The sequence below is a fragment of the Microcaecilia unicolor genome, chromosome 9 (genome assembly GCF_901765095.1).
Source record: "Microcaecilia unicolor chromosome 9, aMicUni1.1, whole genome shotgun sequence".
Classification (NCBI taxonomy): domain Eukaryota; kingdom Metazoa; phylum Chordata; class Amphibia; order Gymnophiona; family Siphonopidae; genus Microcaecilia; species Microcaecilia unicolor.
The window spans coordinates 105,027,174-105,039,755 of NC_044039.1; the positions used below are offsets into that span (position 1 = coordinate 105,027,174).

At 43.3% G+C, this 12,582-nt stretch overlaps 1 protein-coding gene across 3 annotated transcripts in view; it reads right to left on the minus strand.

Annotated features, from left to right (window-relative positions):
- The window catches only part of STRN3 (striatin 3), a 309,869-nt gene that overhangs the window by 25,971 nt on the left and 271,316 nt on the right, over positions 1-12,582 (minus strand). For all 3 annotated transcript variants that reach the window (XM_030215282.1, XM_030215281.1, XM_030215280.1), the window contains one exon: positions 5,777-5,944. In XM_030215282.1, coding sequence (XP_030071142.1) covers positions 5,777-5,944 — 168 coding nt within the window. The remainder of the gene's footprint in view (positions 1-5,776; positions 5,945-12,582) is intronic.

The window sequence follows — 12,582 nt, forward strand, 5'->3', positions numbered from 1 at the left end:
CTGAGGCCAGGCACTCGAGATCTCTCAAGGAATCCCACTAATTGCAGCTTGGACATCCCACCCATCTACAGCATGGGCCAAATCCTTAGCCCCCTTTCCTTCAATTCTCCAAAAGCCAACTTTGGTATCACCCGCTGAAGTGCTTTATATAAGCTGGAAACAGAAGTACCCTGTGCCGAAATACTTTATGAAATAAATTCCTCAGTTTGACCCCCATACTAGTATGCAGCACACTCTCCTCCAATGAGACAACATAATGTTTAACTTGACAGTGTGCAAACCGGTGTTCCCAGTGGACCACCACCTGTTGCTGTAAGGCTTCAAAAGGAATAATCCCTCCCTCTGCAGCTAAAGCATGTTCCAATTTATTTATCCCCTGATGTTCCCAATCTAGAACAGCAGCATTATCCATTCCAGGTACAAAGTCTCCATTTCCTCAGAGCGGAAGCTGATCTGTTACCCTCGGATTCCCCACAAGCAGACCAATGAGAACACGGCACACATCCTCGCATAGGTTTAAGAAGTATGTTGTGCTGCAACCACCCCAAGAGCTGAGCGGGTGGAATGTGAAGCAGGTAGAGACAGTTATAAAGGACAAAAATGCCTTTTTCCCCACTGCAGAGGGGTGAACTGCTGTTTCAAGGATATCCAGTCCCACAGGTGACACATGAGAAAAGCTCTATTATACCATTTGAAATCTGGCAGACCAAGGCCACCCCTGGCCCAATTACCTAACAAGAACAACAACCGTACCCTCGCCGTCCTACCTTCCCAACAGAAGTGATTAAGGAGCAGATACAGACGATCCAAATCTGTCCGTTTCAGGCTGAGAGGGAGAGTCTGCATAAGGTAAAGCCACCGGGGAAATACGATCATACAAATAAGGTGGATTCTGCCCAAAAGAGACAGTGGTAGGCCCTATGAACTCTCCAATTGCAAGTGTGTTTGCCTCCAGCACTTGAGAGGTGTTGATGGCATATATAAAGTGGATAGGACAATTGGGCTTCGAATGCCCGAACATTTAAATGAACCATTAGCCGAAAGTAGGGGAAACTGGCTCCCCCAAAGATCATGAATTTGTGCCAACGATGCTAATGCTTCAGATTTATGCAGATTTAAGCTAAGCCTAGCATAGTTGCCATACTCCTGGAAAAGTTCTAATAAAGTCACAAGAGTACTTAGGATGTGAAAGATACAAAGATGTGTATTGTCTGCAAAGGCTACTGCCTTAAAACAAACAGAACCTATTGGAATGCCACAGATGTCAGGTCTATCGTGGAGGTCTCTCAATAAAGGGTCCAGCGTCAACACATAGAGATGGGGTGAAAGTGGATAGACCTGGTGGGTATCTAGCAGTATAGGAAAACAATCCAAGGGCCAGTCGTTAACTGATACAAATGCTCTGGGATCAGAATACAAAGACCATATTGCAGAAACAAAACGACCCTGAAACCCATACGCCTCTAACATTGCATACAAAAAGTGCCACCATACTCTGTCAAATGCTTTCTCCATATCAAAACTAATTAGCAAAGATGCACTCTTATCCCGTGCCCTCTGTTTCAACAAGAGGAGAATCTTACAAAGATTTTTATTATTATTATTATTAGGATTTATTTTCCGCCTTTTTGAAGGAATTCACTCAAGGCGGTGTACAGTAAGAATAGATCAAACATGAGCAATAGGCACTTACAGCAGTAAAACTATTCAACAATACAAAGTATGGCATGGTATACTACTTGCAATGTCAACACAATACACAATAGAACATTATAATTGGTAGTGAAGGGTAAGGCAAAGTTGTAACAAATAGACGAGGTAAGAAAGTAGGAAGAATTTGAAAGTAAGGTGACTGATTTGAAGAAAGTTGCACATGAGGTCAGAGAGATGGTTAAATATTACCTCAGCTAGGGTAGGAGTGGATAAACATGTCCCGCTGCAGTAAGTGCAGCCTGAGTCAATCACTGTGTGTGTGAGTAAGACTAACAAGTTAGTTACTTTTTCCATTAAAGGCTTGGTTGAAGAGCCAAGCTTTCACCTGCTTCCTGAAGTAGAGATAGTCTTGTGTTAAGCCGAGCCTTTCAGGCAATGCACTCCAGAGTGTGGTGGCTACTCCGGAGAAGGCTTGCTTGCGGGTATCACATCGTGTAATGTCCTTTGGAGAGGGTGTGGTTAGTGAAAGTCCTTGGGAGGACCTTAGTGTCCTTGGCGGTGTGTGGAGAATCATCCTATTCTTCAGATACTCAGGGCCATTTCCTTTCAGGGTCTTGAAGATCAGACATAGAGTTTTAAATTTAGCCCTGTATTGTTCTGGTAGCCAATGAAGTATTTGCAAAAATGGTGTGATGTGGTCATGTTGCTTGCAACCTTCTATGAGTCTTGCTGCTGCATTCTGAATCAACTGGAGCTGGTGCAGGCCTTTTGTAGTCAGACCATTGTATAGTGCATTGCAGTAATCCAGTCTTGATGTTACCATGGCATGCACAACTGGGATAAGATTTACCTTCTCGATGTAAGGAGAGAGGCAGCGTAGCTGTCACAAATAGTAGAAGCAGCTCTTGAAGGTTGCTTGGATTTGAGGAATCAGAGTAAGTGTTGAATCTAACTGTATTCCAAGGTTCCTGACTTGTGATTTGAGGAGGGAGTTCATACTTCCCAAAAGGGATTTTGAAGTCAGGTATGTATCCACTTGTGTTAGGGACCTAGAGAAGCTCGGTTTTACTTGGGTTCAGGCAAAGTTTGTTGTGTTTAGCCCATTCTTGAATTGATGTTTGACAGGTAATCAGTTTATTCAAGGCTGTCAGGTTCAATGGGTATGAGTAGTTGTACATCGTCCGAATAGATGTAGAACTGAGTGTCTATTGACTGAATCAGCTCAGCTAGTGGCTTGAGGTAGATATTGAACAGAATAGGTGACAGTATTGATCCTTGTTGTACCCCACAGGTCAGTGTCCATGGTGGTGATGAGTTGTGCCAAACATTATGGATTGTTGCCTGTCTGACAGATAGGATATGAACCAGGCAAGTACTGTTCCACTGATACCTGTTTCTGTCAGTCGTGCTAGCAAGATATCATGATCCACCATGTCAAAAGCTGCTGAGAAATCTAGCAGTACTAACATCGAGGCAAATCCCTTGTCACGGTTTCTGTGAAGATCATCTAGCAGGGATACGAGGACTGTTTCTGTTCCATAACTGGGTCTGAATCCAGATTGACATGGATCTAGCCAGGTACTCTTTTCTAGTCATTCATTAAGTTGAACACAGACTCCAACTCCATTTCTACCCAGTCCTTCCTAATCAGGATGTTGCCCAGTATAACTATATCCCAGTCATCATTCTCTGTGAGCCATGTCCCTGTCATTGCCGCAAAGTTGAGTCTCTTCCATCACTGCCTCTAAATCCAGAACCTAAATTTCCCATACTATAGGCATAAGTATACACATCTTTCCAGATGTTGCTCTTTTTTCCATTTCTATACAGATATCTAATGTTTCTGGGGGATGCAAATCAGGCCTGCAACAGGCAAGACCATGAACTAAACTGTCAACAATTTTATTTTTTAAGACGGTCTTGACCTTAAAACGAATGGGACTACAGGGGGTGGACTACAGGGGGTGGAGCTGGATTCTAAACCCCAAATAGATTTTGAAGGACTTACTGTAATTCAATCAACCAGATGTGGAGGAGTGGCCTAGTGGTTAGGGTGTTGGACTTTGGTCCTGGGGAACTGAGGAACTGAGTTCGATTCCCACTTCAGGCACAGACAGCTCCTTGTGATTCTGGGCAAGTCACTTAACCCTCCATTGCCCCATGTAAGCTGCATTGAGCCTGCCATGACTGGGAAAGTGAGGGGTACAAATGTAACAAAAAAAAAAAATCAGCTGTTGCATCAGGAATCCTGTTCTAGACAATAGCGAGATGTGAAAGTGTGGTCAGATGTCTACGTTGCAGCTCTGCAGACCTCCTCTATGGTGGCTGACCTCAAGAGGGCTACCTGACATTATAAGCCTTGACATGACCTTAGGGAGTCAGCCCAGCCTGGGCAGAAGTGAAGGAGATACAATCTGCTAGCCAATTAAAGTGCATTTACTGATGGCAGCTCCCATCCTGACTGTGTGAAACGGAACTTTCTGTGGGTTGTAGTCTTTTCCAAAAAGAAGCTCAAAGCCCTCTTGCAGTCCAGAGTGTGCATTGCACTTTCACCTTGATGGTTATGTGGCTTTTGTGGAAAATTATTCGCAGAATAACTGACTAGTTATGATAGAATTCCCATACCACCTTAGGAAGGGAACTTAAGATGTGTGCAGAAAAAACACTCCGTTGCAAAACTTTGTATAAGGTGGATCAGCTACTAAGGCTCGAAGCCCACTGACTCTGCATACTTTGACTGTCACCATGAACAATACTTTCCAGAATCAGGCAGTGGCATAGCTACGTGGGGCCTGAGGGGGCCTGGGCCCCCGTGGATTCCAGCCTGGACCCCCCTCCCGGCGAACCTGCCCCGCCGCCGCCTACCTTCACTTTTGCTGGCGGGGGACCCCACTCCCCACCAGCCGACGTCCTCTCCATCCTGCTCCTGCTGTTGCATGCATTGCTGACGTCCTGCACGTTGTACGTGTGACGTCAGACTCAGAGAACAGAACTCTGTTCTCTGAGTCTGACGTCGTCAGCAATGCATGCAACAAGAGCAGGAGCAGGACGGAGAGGACGTCGGCTGGCGGGGAGTGGGGTCCCCCGCCAGCAAAGTGAAGGTAGGTGGCGGCGGGGGAGGGTTCGCGGCGGGAGGGGGGTTGGCAAAGGCGGCGGGGGGGGGGGGGGGCAGCGCCGGGGGAAGGGCTAAAATGTGCCCCCTCCCCTCGGGCTTTGGACCCCCCTCCCACGGAAGTGTGACTACGCCCCTGGGATCAGGTACTTCAGGTGATAGTTATCAAGTGGCTCAAAAGGATCTTTCATCAGCTGGGTAAGTACAACATTGAGATCACATGATACTGTTGAGGGTTTGAAAGGAGGTTTTAGCAGAAGCAAACCCAGGAAGAAGCAAACAACTAGAAGCTGAGCAGAGAGGGATTTACCCTCTATACGGTGATAAGCTACAACTGCACTGAGTTGAAACCTTTTAGAGTTGCTCTTGAGACCTGACTCTGACATATGTAGAAAATATTCAAGCAGCTTTTGTGCAGGGCAGGAAAAGGGATACAGAACCTGCCCTCACAACGGACAGCAAACCTCTTCCACCTGAATCCATAAAAATTCCTAGAGGAATCTTTCTTAGTTTAAGCAGAACTTGGGAGACACCCTCTGGTAAGTTCAAGGAGTCCACTTCTAGGGGCCAGAGGATGGGTATTAAAAGGGAACCCTCTTTCTGGGTAATAAAGATTTGAAAACAGTGCAGTCACCACGGGTCTTTGGAGGCTGCCTCCAGTGTAGAGTGAACTAAATCTGTTGGTGCCAATAGGGTGTGATGAGAATCATGGCTCCATGATTCTGTTCCCTGTGGATTAGATGCAGAGGTGGTTATTCAACTTCACTGGGCATCTCCTGCAGCTACAGCCCTGTCATTAAGCTAAACAGCGCAACTCAGTAATGTATTAGGGTAAAAAATAAAGAAGACTTGGAACTAAGATCAAAGAAGTAATGAAGTCAAGGAGAAGGCAACTTGATATTTTCATGAAACCTAACTAGAACTGCAGCTTCAAGTGCTTAAGAATTATGTCTGCCTGAAACACAATACATTTAAGTATTAGTACTATAAATAAGGCAACTTTTCACTCACCCTTCTCTCTATTGAAAGTGCCGATGCAAGGGGATTTTTCTAGTGGATTCCATAACCTAATGGTGCCATCTGCTGAGCAAGACAGTAAATGATTCTTTATACTACTATAAGCAAGACCCCAGACTGCATCAGTATGACCTGCTAATGTACCAGCCAGAACTCTTGGCTCTGCAAAAAAGAGAGAGAATACTGTTAGATTCAAAGAGGAGGTATATACTAAAGTACAAATTGTTGTTTTACTGCTTCATGACACACAAAGTTGTTGTTTACTATAGTATCTCATCACTTTTCAAGTATACAATCTTGGTTAGATAATACTTAAAAAGTAGTATTATGCCTTTTGGGATTAAAAAACAATGAAAAACGAGACAACTCTCTTCCTGCTTTTTGAGTCATATGAAGATTCAAGTGTACCCCCTTGCTCTGATTTCTATCTTGTGTAAGGTAAAACAGTAAAGGAAAAGGACAACTAGAGAACAGTCCCACATTAATTTTAGCCCTCCTCCTTATAGCAGAACTGCTTTAAAGCAAATTCTTAATTCACGTGACTTCATTCTTCCCAATTATATTTTACAGTTTTCTTCCTTATCTATGACTCTACTTTGACAGAGATGGAGTAACACAATCATATGCATGCTTCAATATGTTAGTTATAATGGAAATCTAAAAATGTATTTACTGATTTTATTTCATATCAAAATTAACTGTAATTTCAAGTGATTGCTATAAAGAAAAATCATGCTCCATAACAGCACTGATAATTAAATAGTTAAAAAAAACTTGGCAACTGAAACGTGCAACATTTCAGTAGCCAAATATCTTCATATATTACAATCCCCCTTCTTCAAAGATGTTTTTTGATTACTCTATATTGTATTATATCCTAGGGAAAAAGTAAAATAAATTTTATATTCAGTGCAGTTATATAATGTCACAGTCCTTTCGAAAACAAGCCATTTCTTTGAAAATTGGCCCCCGCTCCAAAACACACACCGTGGGTAACATGACATGAGCTTGCAACAGTGTACATACTTTTACTTATGGTAAACAAAAGATGAGGGGTGGGGTTTGGTCATGGAAGGAAGAGAATGCATCGGGATTTAATTATAGAATCAGTTTTATTATGTAGGTATTTTCCATAGCTGTGAGAATTTTTGAAGTTAAACTCTATGAGAGTTTCCTTTTGAAAGTCTGCTTGCTAGTATTGCCCCCTTACATGCAGGATGTCATACATTAATTAAGTACCAAAAAAGAAAAACAGGAAATAGCATTAGGTGTAAACTTATTAAACTATTTTACTATATTCAAGAGAAGCTGTACTAAACTTTCATTCAAGTATTGTGTAAGCCATAAAACTAGCTAAAAAAAGCTGAAGATACATAAGGAACTGAGGTTTGCAAAACACACATAAAAAGCTGTGAACATGGAAAACTAGCAACTCAAAGTGCACACAGAAAGTGGAATTAGTTTGTTAGACAGTTCCAAGCTTTTCAGGTCCTCTCAGGATAACTGTTTGGATAGGGACTTTTTTTTTTTTTTTTTTTAATTGTGTTGTGTATATCTAACTAGGAGTAGAATTGAAACCATCAACTTCTGTAACTTAGGTTCTCATTTTCAAAGCACATAGACTTACAAAGTAGCATAGAGGGGCATAATCAAACGGCGCCGCCAAAATAGATCGTGGGAGGGGCCAGCATTCGTAGTGCACTGGTACTTCTGGATGTTTAGATCTTGCTGATCAGTTATGTTATGACTTACTTGTTCAGGAGTGCTGTATTTTGTGATACTGTTTTGAGAAATGTTCAAGAAAGACTTCATACAAATGAAAAAAGTCCCTGCCGTGCATTTTCCCTTGATGGCCGTCCCTGACGTGCACTTCCCTTAATAGCCGTCTTTCTCTTGATGGCCGTCTTTCTCTCCGAAAGTGCACTTCTCTTAATGGCCGTCTTTCTCCCTGAACAGGGAAATCAAAAGTTTTTGCACACTGCTTTTTTTGTAGCAACAGTGGGATTTGAACCAGCCACCTCTGCATTACAAGACCAGTGATGTAACCACTTGGCCACAGCTCCACTTACTTGGGTGTCCCTCCCTTTTGATTATACCCCTCCAGGTCTCTCTCAGCCACTCACAGACACCTTAACGCACTGTGATTGGCTGAGAGAGACCTGAAGGGGTATAATCAAAAGGGAGGGACAGCCAAGTAAGTGGAGCTGTGGCCAAGTGGTTACATCATGGCTGTTGTAATGCAGAGGTGGCTGGTTCAAATCCCACTGTTACTACTAAAAAAACTGTGAGCAAAAACTGTTTTGATTTCCCTGTTTGGGGAGAAAGACGGCCATTAAGAGAAGTGCACTTTCGGAGAGAAAGACGGCTATTAAGGGAAGTGCACGTCAGGGATGGCCATCAAGGGAAAATGAACGGCAGGGACTTTCTTAATTTGTATGAAGTCTTTCTTGAACATTTCTCAAAACAGTATCACAAAATACAGCACTCCAGAACAAGTCATAACATAATTGATTAGCAAGACCCTTTTTTTTTTTTTTAACGAGCTGGCCGACTAGCTTCCCCTCCTAGGAAGGAAATGTTTTAAAGTTTTTTTTTGGGTGGGAGGGGGTTGGTGACCACTGGAGGAGTATGGGGAGGTCATCCCCGATTCCTTCCGGTGGTCATCTGGTCAGTTTGGGCATCTTTTTGAGACTTGGTCGTGAAAATAAATAGACCAAGTAAAACCGGCCAAATGCTCGTCATCGCCGGTTTTCTTTTTTCCATTATCAGCTGAAGCTGGCCATCTCATAAGCACGCCCACATCCCGCCTTCACTACCCTGCCGACACGCCCCCTTGAAGTTTAGCCGCCTCCGCGACGGAATGCCGGCGAGTGTGTCCAAAAATCGGCTTTCGATTATACCAATTTGGCCAGTTTTAGGAGATGGCCGGCCATCTCCCGATTTGTGTCGGAAGATCGCCGGCGATCTCTTTCGAAAATAATCCTGATAATAACCTATGTAACTTGGTAAGTCTATGTGCTTTGAAAATGGGCCTCATGGTAAAAATATCAACAGTTAAAAATAAAAAATGTTATCTTGAACAAAGACAATATATGTATAACAATTAACAGTCATTCAGTCACAAAAAGAAAAACTGGGGGCAGAGCAGATGGTGGCCGCTAAGGTATCCCTGTGAGCCTCAGCATCTTACCTCTTGAAGCCTGTTTCCTTTCCTCTGATATGAGGGGGAAAAATAAAGGGCACTACCTGTATGGGTGTGAGCACACTCCTTTCTACTTGGTGGCTGGTCCGTGGATGAATTTGTATGACTTGGTTCTGCTCCGACAATCACTTTAGATGGCTGACCACTGGGAAATATTCTGCTGACTTGAGGAGTGGTTTCTTCCCAGGCCTCAGTGATATCCCTATCTCCCAAAGAATGCAGGCTCCCGATGCAGTCCAGCGCTGGGGCATCTGAGGAGGCTCAAGGAGGGAGGCATACTGGTCTACTGTAGCCAGTCTTAGCGAATCAATTTCAGTGGCAGCTCCTTTAGTATTAGCAGCCCTGGAAGATCCAGGTGTTCATCTAGCTATGTCAACAGGAGTGCTAGAAACATCGGGTGAGGTTCAATTACCTGCTTCATCTGGAGTTGCGGGATTACAGTGGTCTTTATTAGAAAAACCACAAGAAGTGACTGTAGAATCTCTGGATAGCTATTGATAATCTGGGGAAGATACTGTCTGGCAGGTTTAAATCTTTGGAGGATCAATTTTTCACTCTCCTTGGAACTTCTTCTGAACATTCAATTCCGTTGTTAGATCATAGTACAAGACTGGAATCTTTGGAATTGAAGCTTATGAAGTTAGAAACTTTGGAGACAGCAATTGTGAAAGATAATTCAGTAACTCATAGAAGACTGGAAATTATTTTTAAAAAAATGTCGAGGAGTGTGGTAGCTGTGTTAGTCCACTCTTAAGGTTATAAATAGAAATCAAACAAAATAAAACATGGAAAAGAAAATAAGATGATACCTTTTTTATTGAACATAACTTAATACATTTCTTGATTAGCTTTCAAAGGTTGCCCTTCTTCGTCAGATCGGAAATAAGCAAATGTGCTAGCTGACAGTGTACAGTGGTGGAAATAAGTATTTGATCCCTTGCTGATTTTGTAAGTTTGCCCACTGACAAAGACATGAGCAGCCCATAATTGAAGGGTAGGTTATTGGTAACAGTGAGAGATAGCACATCACAAATTAAATCCGGAAAATCACATTGTGGAAAGTATATGAATTTATTTGCATTCTGCAGAGGGAAATAAGTATTTAATCCCTCTGGCAAACAAGACCTAATACTTGGTGGCAAAACCCTTGTTGGCAAGCACGTCTTCTGTAGTTGATGATGAGGTTTGCACACATGTCAGGAGGAATTTTGGTCCACTCCTCTTTGCAGATCATCTCTAAATCATTAAGAGTTCTGGGCTGTCGCTTGGCAACTCGCAGCTTCAGCTCCCTCCATAAGTTTTCAATGGGATTAAGGTCTGGTGACTGGCTAGGCCACTCCATGACCCTAATGTGCTTCTTCCTGAGCCACTCCTTTGTTGCCTTGGCTGTATGTTTTGGGTCATTGTCGTGCTGGAAGACCCAGCCACGACCCATTTTTAAGGCCCTGGCGGAGGGAAGGAGGTTGTCACTCAGAATTGTACGGTACATGGCCCCATCCATTCTCCCATTGATGCGGTGAAGTAGTCCTGTGCCCTTAGCAGAGAAACACCCCCAAAACATAACATTTCCACCTCCATGCTTGACAGTGGGGACGGTGTTCTTTGGGTCATAGGCAGCATTTCTCTTCCTCCAAACACGGCGAGTTGAGTTCATGCCAAAGAGCTCAATTTTTGTCTCATCTGACCACAGCACCTTCTCCCAATCACTCTCGGCATCATCCAGGTGTTCACTGGCAAACTTCAGACGGGCCGTCACATGTGCCTTCCGGAGCAGGGGGACCTTGCGGGCACTGCAGGATTGCAATCCGTTATGTCGTAATGTGTTACCAATGGTTTTCGTGGTGACAGTGGTCCCAGCTGCCTTGAGATCATTGACAAGTTCTCCCCTTGTAGTTGTAGGCTGATTTCTAACCTTCCTCATGATCAAGGATACCCCACGAGGTGAGATTTTGCGTGGAGCCCCAGATCTTTGTCGATTGACAGTCATTTTGTACTTCTTCCATTTTCTTACTATGGCACCAACAGTTGTCTCCTTCTCACCCAGCGTCTTACTGATGGTTTTGTAGCCCATTCCAGCCTTGTGCAGGTGTATGATCTTGTCCCTGACATCCTTAGACAGCTCCTTGCTCTTGGCCATTTTGTAGAGGTTAGAGTCTGACTGATTCACTGAGTCTGTGGACAGGTGTCTTTCATACAGGTGACCATTGCCGACAGCTGTCTGTCATGCAGGTAACGAGTTGATTTGGAGCATCTACCTGGTCTGTAGGAGCTAGATCTCTTACTGGTTGGTGGGGGATCAAATACTTATTTCCCTCTGCAGAATGCAAATAAATTCATATACTTTCCACAATGTGATTTTCCGGATTTAATTTGTGATGTGCTATCTCTCACTGTTACCAATACCCTTCAATTATGGGCTGCTCATGTCTTTGTCAGTGGGCAAACTTACAAAATCAGCAAGGGATCAAATACTTATTTCCACCACTGTATATAAGTTAAAACATTCAAGCATTACTATGACAGTCTGACAGGGTGGGAGGATGGAGGTGGGTAGGAGGTATGCATGGGGACATCAAAGCATATCATTGATATTCTAACAGGATGGGTGTGGATAGGTGAGGGATGGGGTGATCAACAAAGAAATACAGCTTTATGGTTTATAATGGGCTAAGAATCCCAGATCCTTGTTAAGTCCTTTCTGTTGGGTGTTAAAATATTCAATCATTCTGACTTCAAAGGTCTTACGTTCTTGTATGGTTTTAAAGTTACCTTTCAGGATTCTCACTGTGAAGTCACTGGTACAGTGTCCTGGTCCTGTAAAATGCTGACCAACAGGGGTGGCAGCTCTACTAGCACCAGTATTGTTCATGTGATGTCTATGTAAATTGAATCTTGTCTTAAGCATCTGGCCTGTTTCTCCAATATAGCATCCTTTGTTACATTTTTTACACTGAATGATATATACCACATTAGAAGATGAGCAAGTGAAAGATTCCTTTATGTTGAATATCTTTCCTTTGTGGATGACTGTGGGGTCCTGTGAAATGTTTTGGCATAGTTTGCAACTGGATAAATTACAGGGAAGTGTGCCCTTCTGTTCCTTTTCAGTCTGTGATGGAAGTTTACTTATTAGCTTGTGTTTTAAGTTGGGTGGCTGTCGGAAGGCCAGTACTGGTGGGGATGGGAATATCTCTTTCAGTAATTCATCCTCCTGGAGTATAGGTTGTAGATCTCTTATGATTTTCCTCAGTTTTTCCAGCTCTGGATTGTATGTCACTACAAGGGGGATTCTGTCTATGGCTTTTTTTCTCCTTGTAAAACTATACAAGAACGTAAGACCTTTGAAGTCAGAATGATTGAATATTTTAACACCCAACAGAAAGGACTTAACAAGGATCTGGGGTTCCTAGCCCATTATAAACCATAAAGCTGTATTTCTCTGTTGATCACCCCACCCCTCACCTATCCACACCCATCCTGTTAGAATATCAATGATATGCTTTGATGTCCCCATGCATACCTCCTACCCACCCCCATCCTCCCACCCTGTCAGACTGTCATAGTAATGGTTGAATGTTTTCACTTATATACACTGTCA